The following is a 19,279-nucleotide window of genomic DNA, read 5'->3' on the forward strand; positions in this document are numbered from 1 at the left end:
ATCGCCGAGGCGCTGAGGCGGCGAGCGCGGTCGGGGTAGCGGGTCCGGGAGCGCGGCGGGACGGGTGCACGACGGAGAGCGGGGCGTCGCGGCGGCAGCTGCTGCCCGGCGGTGGGAGGAGGTGGTGACGGCCCCGTCGCTCCTGCTGCCAGCGCTGCCACCGCTGCTGCCGCTGAGGTAAAGCGAGTCCCGCTGCATCCGCTGCAGCTGGTGCTGCCCCTCGGGCGGCTGCCGGGGCAGGGGAGCGGGGCGGGAGGGGGCGGTACGGGGCCGTGCGGCCGCCCGGAACCGGGGCAGCGGCCGCCCCTGCGGGGTGACAGTCCGAGCGGCAGCGCCGCCCCGAGCAACTTTTTCCCTCGTGCGGGGCGGGCTGTGGCGCCTCCGAGCCCACTGGCGCGGCAGGCCGGGGCCGGCCGTCCGCTGTGGCCCAGGCCGAGCCCCGTGGACGGTGCAGCCTCTTCCCCCGCGGCCAGGGCCGGCTCGGCCCGGCGCTTCCTGGACGGGCAGGGCGAGCGGCGCGCCGCGGCCACCGCGGGGCCGCCCGGGAGCCCCGGTTTCGGGAGGCGTGTGGGGAGCCGGGCCGGTGTCCGCACCGGGGTACAGCCCCCAGGGCGGCGGAAGGGGTGTCCGTAGGCAGCGCTGGGACGGGAGCGGTCGGCGCCGCGTCCTTCGTGCGGAGAGCTCCGCCATCGTCCCCGCGCCGCCAGGGAGCGTCGGCTCGGTGCAGCCTTGCCCCGGCGGTGGAGGGGCTGCCCGCCCCCCGGAGAGCGAGCGGCTGCTGTTGGTGCAGGGCTCCGGAGTGGTTAACCTGCCGGCCTCTTCAGCGGCACGAAAGTTCAGACTGTACTGCTTTCCTAAGTTTTTTAATTATCATTCTTAATTTAATTATTCTACAGAAGTGGTCTTGATGCTTAGCTGCCTTCGTCCATACTTTGCAGCCTTTATAAGGTCTTTGAGATGTTTCAGAATGAGATGTGATATACAGTGCTCAGAGTACTCTGAGCACTTACTCAATGTGCATGTATTTGGACTCGTTCAAAGACTTGTGATAGAATCTCCACAGCTTCAAAATAATTATTTCAGAGTGGAAGTGGTATAAAGGTATATCACGAACCTCACTTTCTTGAAGAAAATAGTGTTCTAATGTGGTACTTGGTTGTCACCGCTTAGAGAGCGCACTTCAGAGAAAGCTGCAGTTTGAGTCACAGGTGTGTAGACACCTAGTGGGGAGAAGAGTCGGTCTGCAAGCAAACTTCCCCACTCACCCCTCAATTCTCATTATTTCAGTCTCCCCGAGTATGTTAGTCAGCGCTTTTATCTACTAAGCTTATCTTGCAGTGGGAGGGAAGCTTGTGTTAGGCACTATTTCTCTTTCTAATACTAATTCTCTTTGGAATTAGTATTAGAGAGATTGCAGTGCAAGGAGATATGGGTAATAAATTTGTTCATATAAAGGTGAAGAAAATCTTTGCATGTTATATTAGGGATGCTGTACCAGTAACCAGCCCACCCCTCTGGTATCACTGTGCATGCATATGCAGTGTAGAAGTTTTTATTCTCCAGCACCGAAGGCATGATAGCTTGTGTGGGAGGAAACACTTGGGTACTAGTGAAGTGGGAGCCAGGTGTCATTTTTAACAGGGGAAGAAGGCAGAGAGAAGAGGAAGATATCATGTCGCCTTCCTTTTCCACCTAAATTTGTAGGAATGTCCTGAGTATTTTTGTTGAATTTTAAATTTTTGCTGAAATGCCCAACATAAAACATTCTGCTGAGAGACCGGAATTCTGCCTAAACTTAGGAATCTTTTAGTGGCATCAAGCTCTTAGGCAGTAAATAAAAAACAAATGAATATGGGTTCTCTTACAATATTTCTTCCTCCTTTTTCATTTTACCAGCCAAATGGAAATCCAGTAATACATCATCTCAAATATGAGGGTGTTTCTTCCCTGAAGTGCTAGGTTTGTTTGTTTTAATCTATTTAAGATGGTGTCCAAGCTATAGATTTTAGGACCAATCAGCTTAAGTTAGTTTGAGTCAAAATGCCTGTGTGCATTACTTCAGTTGGAGTCAAGGAAATTTTTTTCTACAGGATCTTAGCAAAACACTCTAAGAGGGCATTTTGGATACAGTGTGTTGTTACTGAGCAGTGTGGAAGCTGATGTTTGTCCCTGTGTTAGGTCTATCTGCAAGGTTCTTGAACCCTCAGTTGATCCCTGAACCTGACACATAGTAACAATAGAAAAAAGCATGAATCCTACAAGTTCAGAATGGCTGATTCACAGGAGTGTCTCCAGGCTCAGAAACCATAGATCAGGAGGTCAGATGCTGGGGACTCTGTACTGAGGGTGGTGCTGATAAGTGAGTATGAACAGGTACTGCAGCTCTTGAGCCCCAAGGAAAAATGGATCTAAGAAAACTTTGCTACCATAACTTCACTGAGTTTTTCTAATGTTTTGAGTTTTTAAAATATGCTTTAAAATTGTCATAAGAAGTTCTTATGTTACCGCAACATTTCCAGTTCTGTATTTTCAAAAGATGCATAAATGTCAGAAGTAGTCATTTTAAATATATGGCCATAAAGTTTCTATGATATATTTGATAATAAAAGATCAGAGGAGTAGGTCAAGTCAGTTGAATTATGCAGTTTTTAGGAGACTTCATTGGCTGCCAAAATGCCCATAGGCAATAGGAGTTAAATAAGTAGTTGTAGCAGAGGACTTGTTGAACCTTCTTTAAAAAGAAAATAAATATTTCAGAGTACTTAAAGTAGTCAAAGTGGTAATTTTCTAGAAGGCTTTGCTATGTGCATAGTTGGTTTTGATTGGAAACATTTGTATTAATCATAACACTTGGATCAAAACTGTGTAAGTGCATTTTTTTTCTCTTGCTACATGAAACAGGAGAAATCCTTGCTTTTGTAAAGGCTTCTCTGCTATTTAGTTGATACATTGATATTTGTACTTTTTCCCCAGTTTTTGTCAGTAGACTTTTCTCTGGTAGAAGAGGCAAAATTAAATATCAGTAAAACTAATCATGTTAATGGCAAAGTCTGTGATATTTGGTAGCATCAGGTAGGCAGCATAGTTCAGTTTTTCAGAAGTGGCTGCAGGAATTTCTAATTAAAACTTTGGTGGGAGCTGGGCGCCTAATGCAAGTGGATAGATTTGCAAGTTGTTAAAGCAAATACTTACATGCAAGCCTTTTGAAATAGGAAGTCTTATTCAGGCTGAGATAATTCTTTCCTACAACGAAAACTGGTTACAAGGGATGATAAGGAAGTTCTTCAAGAACTTAAGATTTTCTTGTGTTCTGTCACGAGAGATGTTGTGCAACATGCTGCAGGAACCTGATGGACTGAAGAGGAGCCACATACAAATTAGGGATCAGGTTCATTCACTGGCACAGAAAGTCCATGTGCATTCTTATAAACGCTTCTTAGCTTGCCAGTTAGTCATATTTCAAAGGACTTGATGACTGAGACACTAGAAAAAATGGTGTGGAAAAGAGCTGTCAGATGTTCCCTGTTCCAGCCCTGTCTACTGGTGTCACTTTACAGTGTAAAAAGAGTGTTTCACAAAAAAAAAACCAAAAAACTTTCTATACACTGACTACATAGTACACAGTCAGTATTTTACCTGATGGTATTGCACAGCTCTCTCAGATCTTTTATTCAGATGTAGTTTAGGACTTTCAGTGCAGATTTGAGTAGTTAGTACTTTTTGGTTTCCAGTATAGCATTTCAAATTATGATTTGGCTTGTCTTTTTAAGTAGATGAAAATGAGTAACAGTTGAAATAATGTTTAGAAAGCTTTCACTGTTCTATATGCCTTCTAACAACTATTCTCTTAATAGATTTGGGTTTTAGTCATATTTTTTCTTCTATTTTATGGTTAAGCAACCTTGAGCCAAAAGTTCAGGCCTGTGTTCTCTTGCCTTTAATGTAATTTAAGCATACACCCTGTTATTTTACTCCTGCTAGGGCTGCTTAGGTGGTCTGGGTGTGCCTGTTACAGTTGTTGATTGTTTTTCTAGTATTATACCATAAACACATTAAAAAAACCTGGAAGATGGAGGAGTGGTAAAGCCCCTCTATAAAAAAAGAAAAAGGGGAAATATGGTTATCATCAAGTAAAAGCTCTTTTGAATCCTTGGTTCTTACACAGATTATGAGAAGGCATGTTCCTCCAAACAGTGTTTGAAATACAGGCTTTAGGATGGGGATTGTTGCCCATCCTCACCCTTGTCATGGGCAGGAGGAGACTGAATATTCCATTGGTCAATGTTAATTGCAGTTAGCTCCTCCTCTGTCTTGATGGACCTTTTGTGGAGAAGGGGTGTGGCTGTCTGGCTTCAAGGAGATAATATATAAAATCCTGCTGCCAGGTTAGATACTGCACTAGAGGGATAGCTCCAGGGCTAAGCCCTCTGACAGAGACTTTTCAGTAGCTGTAAGTTACAGGAAATGAAATGTGCCTCATACTGCAAGGGGTACAAATTTGGTTTAAGTAATTTGACATATAAGTAATAAGTATAAGTAACAAGTAATTTGGCATTATAAAAATGCAAACATTAGCTGGAGATATTTTTTGTGTTCTTGCTTGATTTTACTGTTACTAGGATTCTTATGTGAGACACAATCTTTGCCAGGGTTGCATAAAGCTTAAGTCATAGAAAGAATACCAAGTTCACAATCATCAAGAGAATGTGAAATGATTTAATCAGATTTCTCTTCTCTTTCCAGGAAAAGCATATGTGCAGAGTTTGGTGGCAGAATCTTTAAGGTATGTGGGCAAATACATCTGAAGAAAGTGTGACTGGCTAAAGAGCTGGCTGAACTTGTGTATGGAGACACAGAAGTGCCGGAAAGCCCAGGAAAAGAACTAATTGGAAGAATATTGCTAGACATAGAAGAATTGGAACACTTAACTTCTGCGACAGATAGTGACAGAATAAATACATTGGTAAAAACATCAGCAGTGAAAAGGCATACTGGTGTTTTTTCATTCTCTGTTGGATTTTATTACTTAAGAGACATTTTCATCATCCCATTTAATTAATCTTGAATTTCTCTGTACATAAAACTGTAACTGGACAACTGCATTTTAAAACTGTTTAATACCACTTTTGAATGTTAAATCATTTGCCAAGATGAGTGCTGAGGGATACCAATACAGAGCTTTATATGACTACAAAAAAGAGCGAGAAGAAGACATTGACTTGCACTTAGGAGATATATTAACTGTGAATAAAGGTACCTTACTAGCACTTGGATTCAGTGAAGGGGAAGAAGCAAAGCCTGAGGAAATTGGTTGGTTGAATGGCTTTAATGAAACTACAGGGGAGAGGGGGGATTTCCCAGGAACTTATGTAGAATACATTGGAAGAAAAAAAATATCTCCCCCTACTCCAAAGCCTCGTCCTCCTCGGCCTCTTCCAGTAGCACCAAGTCCTGCAAAAGCTGAATCAGAGACTGAGCAACAAGGTCAGTATTCAGAAGGTGCATGGTTTCAGATATATTTTTTTCACAGTCTTGTCTGAGTGTATGTTCATGTATATAGCAGCTGCTGGTCAGCTTTTTTAGTGTACAGCTCATTTCAGTCAAGTAAGCATTGTTTCTACGTTGTAATATTTAGCTCACACACTTTGTAGTTTCATGTGGTTTGTCTCAGGAGCAGGTGACTTACTGTGAGGTACATCTCACAGGTTGGAAAGTATGGTTGCAATTCTCCACTGTAAAAACTTTAGTGGAAAATGAGCTGGTTAACATTTATTTTGGGTTTCTAAGAAAATGATAGAAGTGTTTCCTTTTGTGGTTCATCAGACTCACTATCGAGAAAGTTCTTTGTGAGTCCAGTACTGTGCATTCTAAATAAAAGTGTGTTCTTACAACAAATTTCTTGCTAGCAGCAAAAGATATATTCTGGTTATGGGGAATTACCTGTGGCAATAAAGATAAGAATGAATATTTTAAAATACACAATTAAATGATAATAAAGAGAAATTAATGTTTATAATTTTGGGGGGTATGGCGTGCAGTAGAAAAATATAGCCTTATATAAAAAAAGCTTGAACAGAAGAAATATCTTCCTAAGTTGCTTTTTAATCTATTTACAGCAGTCTGTTAGGCAGAACTCAGAATTTTATCAGAACTCTTCTGATAAGAGAAGAAGCAAATCTTCTCTTTTTATAATTGGAAAAGCTTTGGGGTAAAAAAACCAAGGGAAACAAAAAAACCCTTTCTCCAAGTGATTTTTTTTTTTCCTTTACCTACTGAAATTCAGATGGTTGGGTTTTACAGATCAATAAGCCAAGTTATTTTAGAATAGACTTTTTTCTTCAAATTCTAATACTTCATAAATTCTCTGGGTTTCTAGTTGTAGGTCATGAGTTCCAGTATGTGATCATGATTTTCACAGTGACACCATTGTAATGAATAGTATCATGACACTGTCTACACAGAAATGTTTGCAGCATCACTTGCAAATTTATTGTATCAGTTCATCAACTTTCATCCCTCTGCCCATATAATAAGTTTATATTCAGCTGTGCTGATAACCAGCAAAGATAAGGGCAGAAGCATACAAAAAATGTATGTGGCAACCAAGTTAACCTGGCAGAAGCATTTCTAGGCTTGTAGAAATTAATAAAGACTTAATAAAGAATGAACCTGCACTGGTTTATATAGCGGTGTTCTGAAGCACTGTAGCAAGCATTACCTGCAAGTCTGCAGTGCCTAGATGTAAATAATTGTTAGGATGAAGTTGAGGGCAGATAAGGATATAGTGGCGTTTTAATACATTTCAATTTTTATACTGTCCCTATCTCTGAAGTCCTTGAACTCTTAACTGCTAGAGCCTCATGTTAGAGCCTTATGTTTTCTCTTTCATTAGTATAATTCTGAAAATGGAGTATTTCCTTTGAAAAGAAAAGCTATTACATCTTTGAGCATTCCTTGTATTGGATATTAATGTGGGTTGCTCAGGTGGCACTGACTCTTTTCTTAATCCACTTTTGGAGATGTCACCACCTGATGTAACTGCAGAATAACATGGCTTTTTGGATAGATGCCTCAAACATGACAAGTCATTTTAAGCAGCAGAGAACAGAAAGAAAATACCATTCTTTGCATGTGCATGCTGTGGTGAAGCAACCAGCATCCCAGCTTTGATGTTTATTGGTTGAAAAGTAGCACTTTGTAGCCCCTTTGGTTTCCATACTCATGCTTGCTCCATGCTTCTGCTCACAGCTCCATGCTGTGAGCTGGCCACAGCACTGGGCTGGGAAAGTCCTAGAGAGAATCTTGCTGTTTCTAAGTCTGCCCCAGGACTGTGTTTGTAACAGGCATTTATGGGATTTTCTGCTGCTGGGAGTTACTTTGGGAAATTGTGCTGCAGATTTTTGCGGGGCTCTGTTTATATGTAACCTCCTTTAGAGGTTTTAGACAAAGTACTATTTACCTTTAGACAAAGTAGTATTTACATGCAATATGCTTATTTTTAATACCATGGGACTGTGGGAATTGGAAACAAGAAAGTGTTCTGATTCAACTGGGAATCTTTAAGTCTGCGCACATAATCCTGCTGTGCTCTAAAATGTTTAAGAATCAGCTTGCAGTCCAACGTTGTTTTCTTATAATAATAAAAAAAAAAGAATAAGAAAAACCCAAAAAAGGTTTCCTTAGCTGGTTTTGAATTAAAGATTTTAAGCTTCATGTAAGAGGCTAGACACCTCCAAAATGCCCTGAGACCAGGGATTAGACGCTCCTGAATAAAAATTTGAACTTCAGGCTTAATTACTGTTAAAATAAAGAAATCAGGAAAAGTAATTAAAAGTAGTCTCTTTACACATCTTTTTTTTCTGAAGAGAACTAAGGCAGAGAGTGCTTTGAATCTTAGAAACAAATTTGGAAATGTTGTACTGAAAGAGTATGATAAAAATCAAAATGAAGTTGAAATTTTTAAGTTAGCAAAATGCTACAAAAATTAGGGTAAAACCAGAGGTGAGAGCAGAAATGTAGTTCAGATAAAGAACAAGGCAGCAGTATATGTTTGACTTCCAAGTGGCTTCACTATTTTTGTGTATTTTATTTGGGGCAGGGAATAGCACAGTAATGTTGTCCAGCAGCCAATGTAATGGGCAGTAGGCCAAAAGATTCTTCCCAGGATACTTCTCTCTACACCCTTGGAGTGTATTTCAAATAAATTAATGTGTAGTGTGAAACTTGTCTGACCAAATGCAGTTAAGTTTACATTTTCACTACTTGATGAATCGAAAGTACCGTGGATTAAAATGACAAATTAATGAGGAACTATAACTTAAGACTTCTTAAATATACCTCATTTATTTGTAATCTGTATACTTTTTTAATTCTGTAAAGAGTCAATTCTGTGTGTGCCTGTTGTGTATATGTTGAATAAGGGTATCACAAACTTGAGATTTCGAAGAATATATATGCTTAATCAAAGAAGTTCCTTTAATTTTGCCCTATACCTAGGTTTATATTTTTTGAAGAAAACAGTTTTTAATATTTTCAATTCTCTTTAACTTAATTATTCACTCTGAATGTTTTTTTCCCTTGGCTTTATTAAGCCTGATCACTTGCTTGTCAATGTCCAGATTGTTTTGTATTAGTTCTAATTTGCAGTATCTAAGCACAATGCTGCCAGTACTCACAATGGTGTATTACTCATACACAAATAATCATAGACATCTGAACACACTTTGCAGTCAATGAGGCTGGTGACATGGGCAGAGCTGCTCATCAGACCCCTGTCTTATGCAGTCAGTCTTAGAAACAGGGAGCTTCCTAAATTAAAGTCAATCTGAAAACAAACCCCCCACCCCCTTGCTGGTGGTCTCAAATGCCATTGAAACACTTAAATCTTTCCCCATATTTTTATTTTATTAATGACTTATCTAAGTTTCTAGAACCATTGGTAAAGACAAGAATTGGCATTCCTCTGCTGAAATTTTAGGATTGTTACATTTTGCCTGTCTTCCCCTTATTTTCATCAATAAAGAACTAGATTTAGTCAGATTTTGTGGGGATTTTTTTTTTTTTTTTAATTGCATCTGAAAGGACATGAAAATAAGAGAACAAAAAGCCTCAAGAAGTCTATAGCACCTTCCAGTCTCAGGCCTGATGCACGGCAGAGCTACGGCAAGGCAGATGTAATTACTCTTGCAGTTGAGGTTCCAAGTGGCCCAACCTGCCACATTTTCTTCCCACCAGGCAAGGGTGCCTGGCTGCTGCTGGGAGAATTGAGGTACTTGCAGCAGAGGAGACACGGAATAGGGTCATCTTTATTCCACCCATTAGACATCTGAAGTTTATGTGAAACAGTAAAGATTCTATTTGGATGATTTTTTTTTTTTTTTTAATTGAAGCTACATTAATCTGGTTCCTCTTGCTTGTCCCAGTTTTCCTCAACTCTTTGCAAATGAATAGTGCATAAGCTGTATGAAGTCCAGATATGCTTTGCAAATGTTGATTCAGCTCATCTGATATGGCCACATGCATTTGGAGTTGATTCATACAGTATCATTTCCCTACCTGGTTTGTGAAGGCTGATCTTGAGCAGACTTTGGAGCATAAAGCTTTGATTGATGGTCTGAAATACTTTCAGATTAAAGTTGGAATGCTAAATTCTCACTTTGAAATAAATATCAGATTGCAGAAGGGCAGACCAGAACTTTATATGAATAATTTTTCTGTTTTGATGTTTTGGCACTTCCTGCAACTTCCTGTGGAACTTAAAAGGGTTGTTTATGTTGACACTTTGTACTATTTCAGCTGATTTTGAGTCTAAAAATAGTCTGAAGCTCTTCCTTCTTGTGGTGAAGCTGTAAAACAGATTTATTTTTTTTTAAAGAAAAAGCCCAAACTTCTTTTCACTCTTCTCCTAGAACAGATACAGATCAGCAAGTAGCACAAAGATAATGACATGGAACGTTTGGAAACTCTTTCCTTTCACCAGCCAGATTATGCAATATCTGACAGACATCCAAAGTGACAGAGGGTATAAAACTGTTTGTGCATGGTTTAACCGAAGGTGTTGTAGGATTTGTTTCTTTAATTTGCTATAAAGCCAGTGTAGCAATCCATTTGTGAAAATTATTTTCATTTGTGTATTGAGGGAGATTAGAGTGAGTGAAAGACCTAGAGCCTGCATTTTGAAGAATACAGTCATCTTGCCTGATTTAGGCATATGGAAAAAGTAAATTATGGGATGAAGTCATGAGTCACTATCTCATGACAAATACAAATAGTAAATACATTTACCATTCAAGCCAGAGCCCTTGAATTCTTTCTTTTTAGAACCAGTTTAAGCCTTTGCCCTGCTGCAGTTGTCAGAACTGCGTTGCAGTCATGAATTTTCACGTCAGTTGAGTTTGACTTGCACTGACTAATGGGGCAAGTTCCTGCCATAAAGCCTTGCCGATTGCTACTTCTGATCACATTTCTAGGCAAATTTCTAGCTGCCGGATAAGTGCATGCATCTGAAAACAGAATCCTTGCCACCTGCTTTATCACTGATGATTGCAAAGATTTTTGCAAGCTGCACTGAAGTGTGATGGAGCATTTTTTTCACAGTGATAATAACGAAAAAAGCCTTTGTAAGCGCCACAGGAAGCACAGGGATAGGCTTTACAAGTACGGGTACAAACAGCACGTGGATGGAGGGCCTGGGCAAGTTTGTGGTTGATGCGTGGCCCCACCTGCTGGTACAGGAGGAAGGAAGCAGGAGGGAGGAAGGACCTTTAAACCCAGCGTCTTCCATGTTGCATTTTAATCCTCACAGGATAAAAAATTAAAGTGAGAGAGAAATATTTTTAAAATAATACTTTAATTGAACAATAGATGTTCCTGTGAAAGATATATCACTTGGAGCACACAGCACCCCCTTTTAATCCTCAAAGATGACCTTAGACTGAAAAGGCTTTTGTGACTAAAATGATTCTCTTTTCCTCCACTATATCAATCTAATAATTCTAATAAAAATAATGCCTTCTTTTACACTACACTTAATTTTGTATTAAGAAGCTGAAAGAATAAGGCACTCCTATTTTGATGCTTTAACAAATCTTTGTCTGTTTTGTATCATACTGATTTTAATATGCCTTTCTGTGATTACAACAGTGGCACTGTGTTGAGTGACTTTGCTTACCTTTTCTTAGCCTTCTATTAGACTGATTTAGTCTGCTAATACCTTGTGCTGACATAAAAGCTGGGGCAGGTGTAAAGCATGGCGAAGGTGAATTAGCCTATACCTCTCATTGCAATAATCTTGGTCTGGTTCTGTAACTGTGATCCAGGAACATCTGAAAAAAACTTTTGTTAGCAAATACTTCTTACTTAGGCTTGCATATGATAACATCAGTTTGTGAGTTTCAGCAATACATGGTACTAAGTGTTTGCCAGGAATGCTTCATTCAGCACCCTGAGCAAATAACTGTGCCCACTGAAATAGTTGTGTGATGCCATATATGCATCCAGATTTTCTAGTGTGAAAGAATTCTAACTGCAGCTGGCTCTGCACTGTTTCACATCTGCCTTTTACTCCAAAGCTGCTCTCCATGATGAACAACCATGAAATCAGTCTGAGGTCAAAATACAAAGAACTTCTTTATTTTCATAGCTAGGAATGACAAAGGGAATTACACAATATTAAAGACATGCTTATTTTAACTGGGGAGGGATATTAAGTCCTGAGAATACTTTGGTGAGAATCTAAGTACTTGGGAGAACTTAGAGTGAACTTACGGTTTTAAAAAAACAAGTAGTAACTCTGCTTAGTATTTGCTAGCCTTTGTTCATGCTTTCATCAAAATACATGTCTGAAATGCATTTCTATTTTGTGATGGTTTCATTAAGAGAAGGCACTTGCATGGATTTTTTTGTTGGCGTTTGGATTTTGTTTGTTTTCTTTTTTTCCATGGTGTTGTAGAAATGCCAGCATCCTTGGATATTGCCTGAAATCTTTTAATGAACTGTTACCAGGTGTAACCTTTTGTAATAATGTGACTGCTTTTTGTTCAGTCTTTTATAAATGCTGTATGCTGCAATCCACAAGAATAACACCCAAATCTTGCTCTTTATTGTCACAGGTTGACCCACTTTATAAAATAGTTTGCATGTAAGACAGCATTAAAAAAATATATTTAAGCTGATGGCTTTTCAGGTAACAAATTCCTCAAGGCAGATTTTCAAAAACACAATCCTGCCCTGATACAGGGAAAGATGTGATTTCATATGGTTTCTACGCTTCAAAAATATCTTTTGAGACTATCTTATACTTCAGAACTACTATGTAAACCATGACATGAATGATGAAAAACTTCTTTAACAGTTCAGTTAGCTGTCAGACAATTTTGTCATACAATTCACTACTCTGTTTGTATATGCTCCTCTTTATTTGCTATGTTTGAGCATTTCCCAGAGGTCAGTATCTGAGATAATTTCTTCACTGGAGATTGTGGATATTGAGGGCAAGTGATATCTGTCTTTGGTAGGTCTAAACATGCCAGTTTCTGTCTCTGCTGGCAAATCAGTTGGTGGCATCTGGGATAAGAAGATGCTCCTGCAGAAGGGAGACCAATTGCAGGAATGGCAGTTACTTTTAGTCCATTCAGGTTCCAGGAACATCTTGAGCAACCATTGTATCTTTTCAGTAAAATATGACATTGATTTTTCTCTGTGGTTTCTTTTTTTTTCCTTTTTCTTCTTTTTAGTGTCTATATTTTAGAAAAATAAAGTTAACTCTACTTTCCTTGAATGTTTTGATGCTTCCTTGTAAAACACATACACACTTAAAGTTGTAAAGGTTGTAGCAAAAAGCCAAACTATTACACTCAAGCACATTAGACTGGTATAATTCAAGTGGCCTCTACCTAGCTCTTTCCCCTCTGTGAGATTGCATTTGTTGGATGCAGCATGTTTGAACACACCAGTTCCATAACCTCCTGCTCACCACCTGGGAAAGAAGGAAGAGCAATGCAACCTGAAATCTGTAGTCTGAGAGGGAATGCAGCTCTGAGCTGTTTTTTTCTGGGATAGAGTTATCACAACAACCTAGTAGGAGGCATGGCTGCACCAGGTTTGTATGTCTTGTTTACAGCTATAAGAGTGGAATTTATTTGTTGGGGTTAGGAGAGAAAACTTCAGTGCTATCACCTATTTCTCCCAAGATCTCTTCATCCTGCTTGGATGACATTGGTAGATAGCAATGGAGCACATGGAGGACTATTCTTGGCAAAGAAACTTTTGAATGCAAATCACTGTAAAACAATGTTTCAAAGCATGTTACTGCTTCTCTGGCAGTCTGTCTCAAAGAGAAGCCTCTTAGTTTTTGAGGTTACTTTTTTATGTCCAAGTCCTCTTCCTCATCTCTTTTTTGCTGGAGGTAGATGAAAGCACTTAAATTAGGGAATTAATGAAAGAAACCACTAATTATGTATCATGATAGATCAGCCTGCACAGCTGTATCTGGTTTCATTATCTCTCTCTCCAGGAACATTCCAGAAATAAGCAGTTAAAAAATAAATAAAAATTCAGTCTTTTTCCTATTTGCACATGGTGTTCAACACTGAGCACATATTCTAGTCCTAGTACTAGTTTCTTACCTTGTCCTTAAATTGTCTCCTTACCAGGACACAGCTGCTTGTCACAGGTAAGGAGCGACAGAGACCATGACAAAAGCCTCCATCATTTCCTGCTTTGCTCCTAGCTGGCTGACACATGCATGAGAGACACCTGCCCAGATGTGGTATGCAAAGAGCTGTGAGGTGCCAGGACACCATGGGGTGCAGCCAGTTGTGATCTGTTCCTTGGCCTTTCAGTCTCTGCTGGTACATGGGTCTTCTGTGAAGGCTTATTTTAGGTACTTTGGAGTAAAATCTGTGCAGATATTTAAGTGCAGTTTAGAATATATTCTGGGCAGTCCAAATGTACTCAATTGTCTGAAGCCAGAATAGTGTAGCTAGTCAGTAGCCTAAACAAGCAATTTTCTTAATAAGAAAAAGATTTATGGAGGCGTTTTGCTCCAGTGCGAGCCAGTTCTAGGCATAAAAATTTTTCTAGTCATTCCTGTACTCTTGCCTGGCCAATTAATAGAATTTTAAGGAATACATTCTAAACAGCAAGTAGCAAAAATTTTTCTGAAATAACAGAAAATAGGACCTTTGTTCATTGAGCGAGGGCTTCTTAAGGGCACAGAGTGATGAATTCTCTTTGCTGTATTTATAATTCATTACTATCGACTGAAAGATTAGTGTGCATTCCCTGAAACTTTCATGTTTTTGTGACTTCCTCTTGGATCAAACTTAGTGCTTACAACTCTAAAAGTTTTCTGGTAGCCTGTGTAAACTGCAGTTCCCTACATGAAATGAGACATTTTCACAATCCCATTATTGTCAGGACAGTTTTTGGGGATAATATTAAACCACTGGTTGAAAAATGTTTACTACAGAACAACTAGCATACAATCTTGCTTCTTAGCAAGTTGAAAGTCTCATCTATTTTTGATATTAAAACCTTCACTGAAAAAGCTAGTGGACTGCTGGTGCCTTCCAGAGTGATTTAGGATGCAGGACTTTGAGTTGCATGAACACTTTAGCTAAAAAGGGGAAGACAGTTACCAACTGTTACACTTTTTCTCCAGATGTTTCCTCTAAGACAAATATGTAGGGTTTTATTATGACACAGTAAGAACATGCCAATTAGACAAGATTTGTTGTTTTGTTGGGGGGGGGTTGTGTGGTGTTTTTTTGGTTTTTTTCCCCTTCTCAATGTCTGTTTGAACTAAATAGCCAGTCAATCAAATACAGTGCTAAATTGTCTAGTAGTTTGGATGGAACATGCCCATGCTTGTTAATGTAAGCTGCTCTCTTCTAAACAGAGTATTCAAATCCTTTATTCAAACCTCTTTTTGATGCAAACTAAAAATAAAATTATTTTAAAGTACTGATGTTCTTGAAAAAGAATACATGGTTGAGGTTTTTTCTTTCTTTTTCTTCAAGGACTTGTTCATTCAAGAAGTCATAGGCTACTATTCTAGTTTCCTTAAATTGGTGGAAAAACCCATCTTAACTTCAGAAGGAACAGGATTGGACCTATAGTCAAGATTTAGCAGCATTTGGAAAAATCCCATAGTTCTTACTCTTAGTTCTGTTAGGCAAAATTCCCACTGTCTTTAGGGTTTGGAGTGCTAATCTTAGCTCTCTTTGGAAGAGATTCCAGTATACTAAAATAATAGGATATGAATGTGCATGAAGTACTACTGATGTAAAGGACAGAATCTGACTGTCCTTTCATAAATTTTGAAAGCAAGTAAGGGAAGCTGTTGTGAGCATCTCTTCTGAAGTTCTGGGCTAATTCTCTCTGTTATTCATGTTTTGAGCTCATAATTTCTAGATTAATTTGAAGCCTGTTACTAATTAGTCCAAACTGCTTCCTTTTGTACATATTTAGTGTAGATTACTTAACTTTTTATTCCTTTAACAGCCATTACATGGTAAGAATTGTGAATTTAGTAGTAAGATGTTTTCATTTGGGAAACTACATATATTTAATTGTATTTGGTGATGATAGTATAGAAATTACTTTCACCAAGATACTTTCTTTCAATATATTCAGAACTCTTCACTGACACATGTTAAAATTTTGCTCTAGGCTGATAGATACTTTGACAGGGCTGATATTTTCCTTAGGGCTGCCCATTTGGGTAACTAATGTGGTGGCAATAGGAGTTTCTTATAACTGAGGAAGTGATACGGGGACAGTTTTATTTGTATATTCTGTTACTGTAAAAAATTATTATATTTAGAATAAATACAGAGTTTTATCACCTTGATCTATGTGTGCATAGATAATGAGCTGCACATTATAGCAGGAGAACATTAAGGTTTCAAAACTACATCTAAAACTTATGTTTATACATATAAGTACAACTTCTTTCAGTATACATCATCTGATACAATTTTTTCATTATAGAGTTGTCCCACCTTTTTTTCCACTTATTCTGGCTTTTTTGTTTTTCAAGGTCTACAGTGAATTAAATTTGCTTCATTCAGGTTGATCAGTTTGTGGTCTTAAGCCAAGTGTTCTTCACAGCCTTCAGCCTTCTCTCTGGAAACAGGTTTTTTCATTGATACTTCTTCTCTTTCCAATGACATGACTAATTAGTGTTTCGTAGAACTTCGTGATGACAAATACTAAGTTATCTTTAGGACACTGTTGTAAACAAAGGCACTATCATAGTTCCTGTAAGGAATGAGGTAAACAAAACAATTTAAAAAAAGCCAAACAAACAAGCCTTCTGCTTTAAGATAGTTTAAGTTTAATCTCTTCATCGTAGGAAGGCAGTGTAGATTTCAGTTAAAAGATGTGAACCTGGAGAGTAACTCTTAAAACCTTGGTAGTTACATTTCATTGAGATAACTAAAACTAAGAACCAGATATGCATTAGGTTTGACTTTGTAAATCTTTATTTGTCCCAAGGAGTGAGTACCATCTTCTCACTCTGTGGCTGGCTTCAGTTACTATGTACTGCGTGTCCAAAACAATTCCTTGCAGAACCAATCTTCCTGCACCAGCTGGAGTAAAAATATAAGCATCAAAATCAAAAGAAATGCTTGAATGTGAGTTCACAGATTCAACAAATATGGTAACATAATTTAGTGTTAGCTTACTTGTTTAATGATTTTGCAAATCCAGAGTCTCAAATTCTCTGTACTTTGTTATACATGTAAAGCATGTCTCAAAAAAGACATGTTTCAGTGACACATGTTTTCAGCACCTCTTACTGTAGGTTTTTGTGGTGCATCTCTATTATTTTTGAGGGTTTTTTTTTTTTCATTGTATCATAGTCATGATTCACAATGCAGGAATTTTTGTAAATGGTGACGTAGTAAATTACCATTCTTGAAACTAGATTTTTGTTTTTCTTATATAAATCAATAACTTGGTTCTTTGAAAAACGATTTTCTCCCCTCCTAATCTTGCCATGTACATAAACTGCAACCTCAGGTGTGGCAGCGCAATTTCATCCTAGTATGACAAAGTTCTAAGCTTTTCCTGGGTTACTCTGTTGCTAGCATTATACCTTAGATTCCTCTTTCAGGAAACATTAGTTTAGAAAGTGGAAGTCGAGACATCAAGTGTGGATGATAGATGAGTAATGGGGGAGGCATGAAAAATATTCTTGACACCTGGAATGGTTATTCATTAACTTTCCAGACACACTAGAGACATGGAAAGAGTGTTCTGCCATGGAGAAATCTGTGCTGTCTTGCAGGAGACCTTGCTGCCAAATTAGAGAAAATGAAGGACATACTTACTCCATACTAAGTTTTCTGCACAGCCTTTCTGTTTTCAAGTTCTTCATTTTTCACATCTTTAGATGTTAATATGGAAATTGCAGGGTCATTGCATTTGAGTGTACAAACGACACAAAACTCTGGAGAACCATGGCCTTTGGTCTTTAAAAACTAAGTATGAATGCATGCTCCTATGAAAACCCCAGATTGCAAAAATCATTTGTAGTGGGCTAGAGAGGTATTTGGCAGATTATGTGCAAGTACATACATGTGTGTTTCATTATTTGATTGCCTTAGGAGACTGGTGTTTAAGTTGGCAGATCTACTTACTAAAAGCAAAGCTCTTTGGCTGGCAGGATTACAGAATGCCTGAAGGAGAGAGTCCAAATGCTGAGAGCAAAAGAGAGGGAACGTGTAATGTGCAGAAAGCATGGGGAAGTTATAAAGGTAGCAGGAAAAAATAGACTTGAATACGGCTCCAGTTTGTTCTGTTGGGCTCAAGTTGATAGGCATGCAGAAGTAAAAGCATGAAATTCTCTTATTCCAGTATCAAGTTAATGTTCTAGAAAATACTGTATTTTCTATCATGCTAAGTATTATTTGGTTGACCTATTTGTAGCTTGTCAGAAATATTTAATCCATGCTTATTTTCTGACTCAAATTTTTTTAAAAAGTGCAGCTTGTTTTGGGTGTTTACAGAGCACTGTCAGACTGTGACATAAGTGGCCACTGTAATAGATTCTGAAACTTTGTTCTTGTCTTTATTAGCATGACTCAAAACTACAGTGTTGCCTCCCAGTTATATGTTAAATTTCTGCATTTTATTTTGTGATATGTAATTTATAGCTATTCTGGGACAAAAAAAATAAATTATAAATTCTCCCAACCCAGTCTTTCTACATACAAGTTTTGAACAAAACTGTCCTGCAACATTTTGGAATCAGCAGACAAACAAGTTGAATATGTGTATCTAGAGAAGTACCTGTGGCCTTGCACTTTCTTGATGTCTTCCTTCTCAACACAGGCAACACAGATTAGCATTTTCACTTGGTCCTTTGTGTTGTTCACTCCTAGCTGAATGCCATTATAGAATAACCAGCCACTTTGCTCCATCTCCTGAGACTTCTTGGTTTGAGAGCAGTGTTTGAAATGTGGGAAGCTGACAGGTGAAAAGCAGACTGAAGTACTGAAACAAGAAAAAGAGAAGCAGAAGGGCTGGCTCCCCTGAGAGATCAAGAAATATGCTATTTGAAAAAACCCAAACCACCAAAAAACAAAAATAACAGGGAATTTCCCTTTAAATAAGACGACAGTTTAGATGATTGCTCATACTGATATGTCTAAATTATTTTAGAGGCTACTAGTGGCACATTTACCATGAAAGACTAGAATCCTTTGAGAGCTAGCAGGTCCTGTAATGAATACCTGGTACCTGGTGGTAGCATAGCAGGGGTTAGGTGAGTTAGACCAGCTGTCTGCTGCATTTGCCATTTTTGGGGAGCTTTATCTTGTAAAATCCTCGGTAAAGTTCTCTGAAGTTGCCACATCTGAGCTATTTAGGAGACAAGTTTTCCCAGCTTCATGTAGACAGTTTATGTGAACTATGCTTAAAAACAAGGAGTCGTATGTGTTTTAGAAAAATCAGGTCAGTTTAAAATTAATGTATTCCTCTTTCTCCTGTTCTCAGCAGGGAACTGGTTCTTTTGGAATGATTTTCCATCTGGGAGTCAAGTGAGATATCCTTTTTCCTTCTAGCATGGCCAATATTTAAATAAATAGATAAATAAATAAATCTGAAAAGGCAAATGAAATGAGGAAAAAATGTTCCCTTCTGCTGGGGCCAAATAAAGGTAACTGGTTCTTTCTTCTGGCAGGATGACCAAGGGATTCCTCTGGAGCACAATAATGAAAATACCATAAATATAATACTTCCCTTCTTTCCTCTCCTTCTCTCTCTCTCT

The 19,279-nt window shown here is 38.7% G+C and overlaps 1 protein-coding gene across 1 annotated transcript in view; it reads left to right on the forward strand.

The window, feature by feature from the left end:
- The first annotated feature begins 47 nt into the window (after positions 1-47).
- PIK3R1 (phosphoinositide-3-kinase regulatory subunit 1) overlaps positions 48-19,279 on the forward strand; it is a 62,230-nt gene continuing 42,998 nt past the window's right edge. Inside the window, exons 1-2 of the mRNA XM_015653113.3 lie at positions 48-177; positions 4,744-5,484. Of these exons, the coding sequence (XP_015508599.1) occupies positions 5,151-5,484 (334 nt within the window). The 5' untranslated portion in view covers positions 48-177; positions 4,744-5,150. The remainder of the gene's footprint in view (positions 178-4,743; positions 5,485-19,279) is intronic.

The sequence above is a fragment of the Parus major genome, chromosome Z (genome assembly GCF_001522545.3).
Source record: "Parus major isolate Abel chromosome Z, Parus_major1.1, whole genome shotgun sequence".
In the NCBI taxonomy this organism is placed as follows: Eukaryota; Metazoa; Chordata; class Aves; order Passeriformes; family Paridae; genus Parus; species Parus major.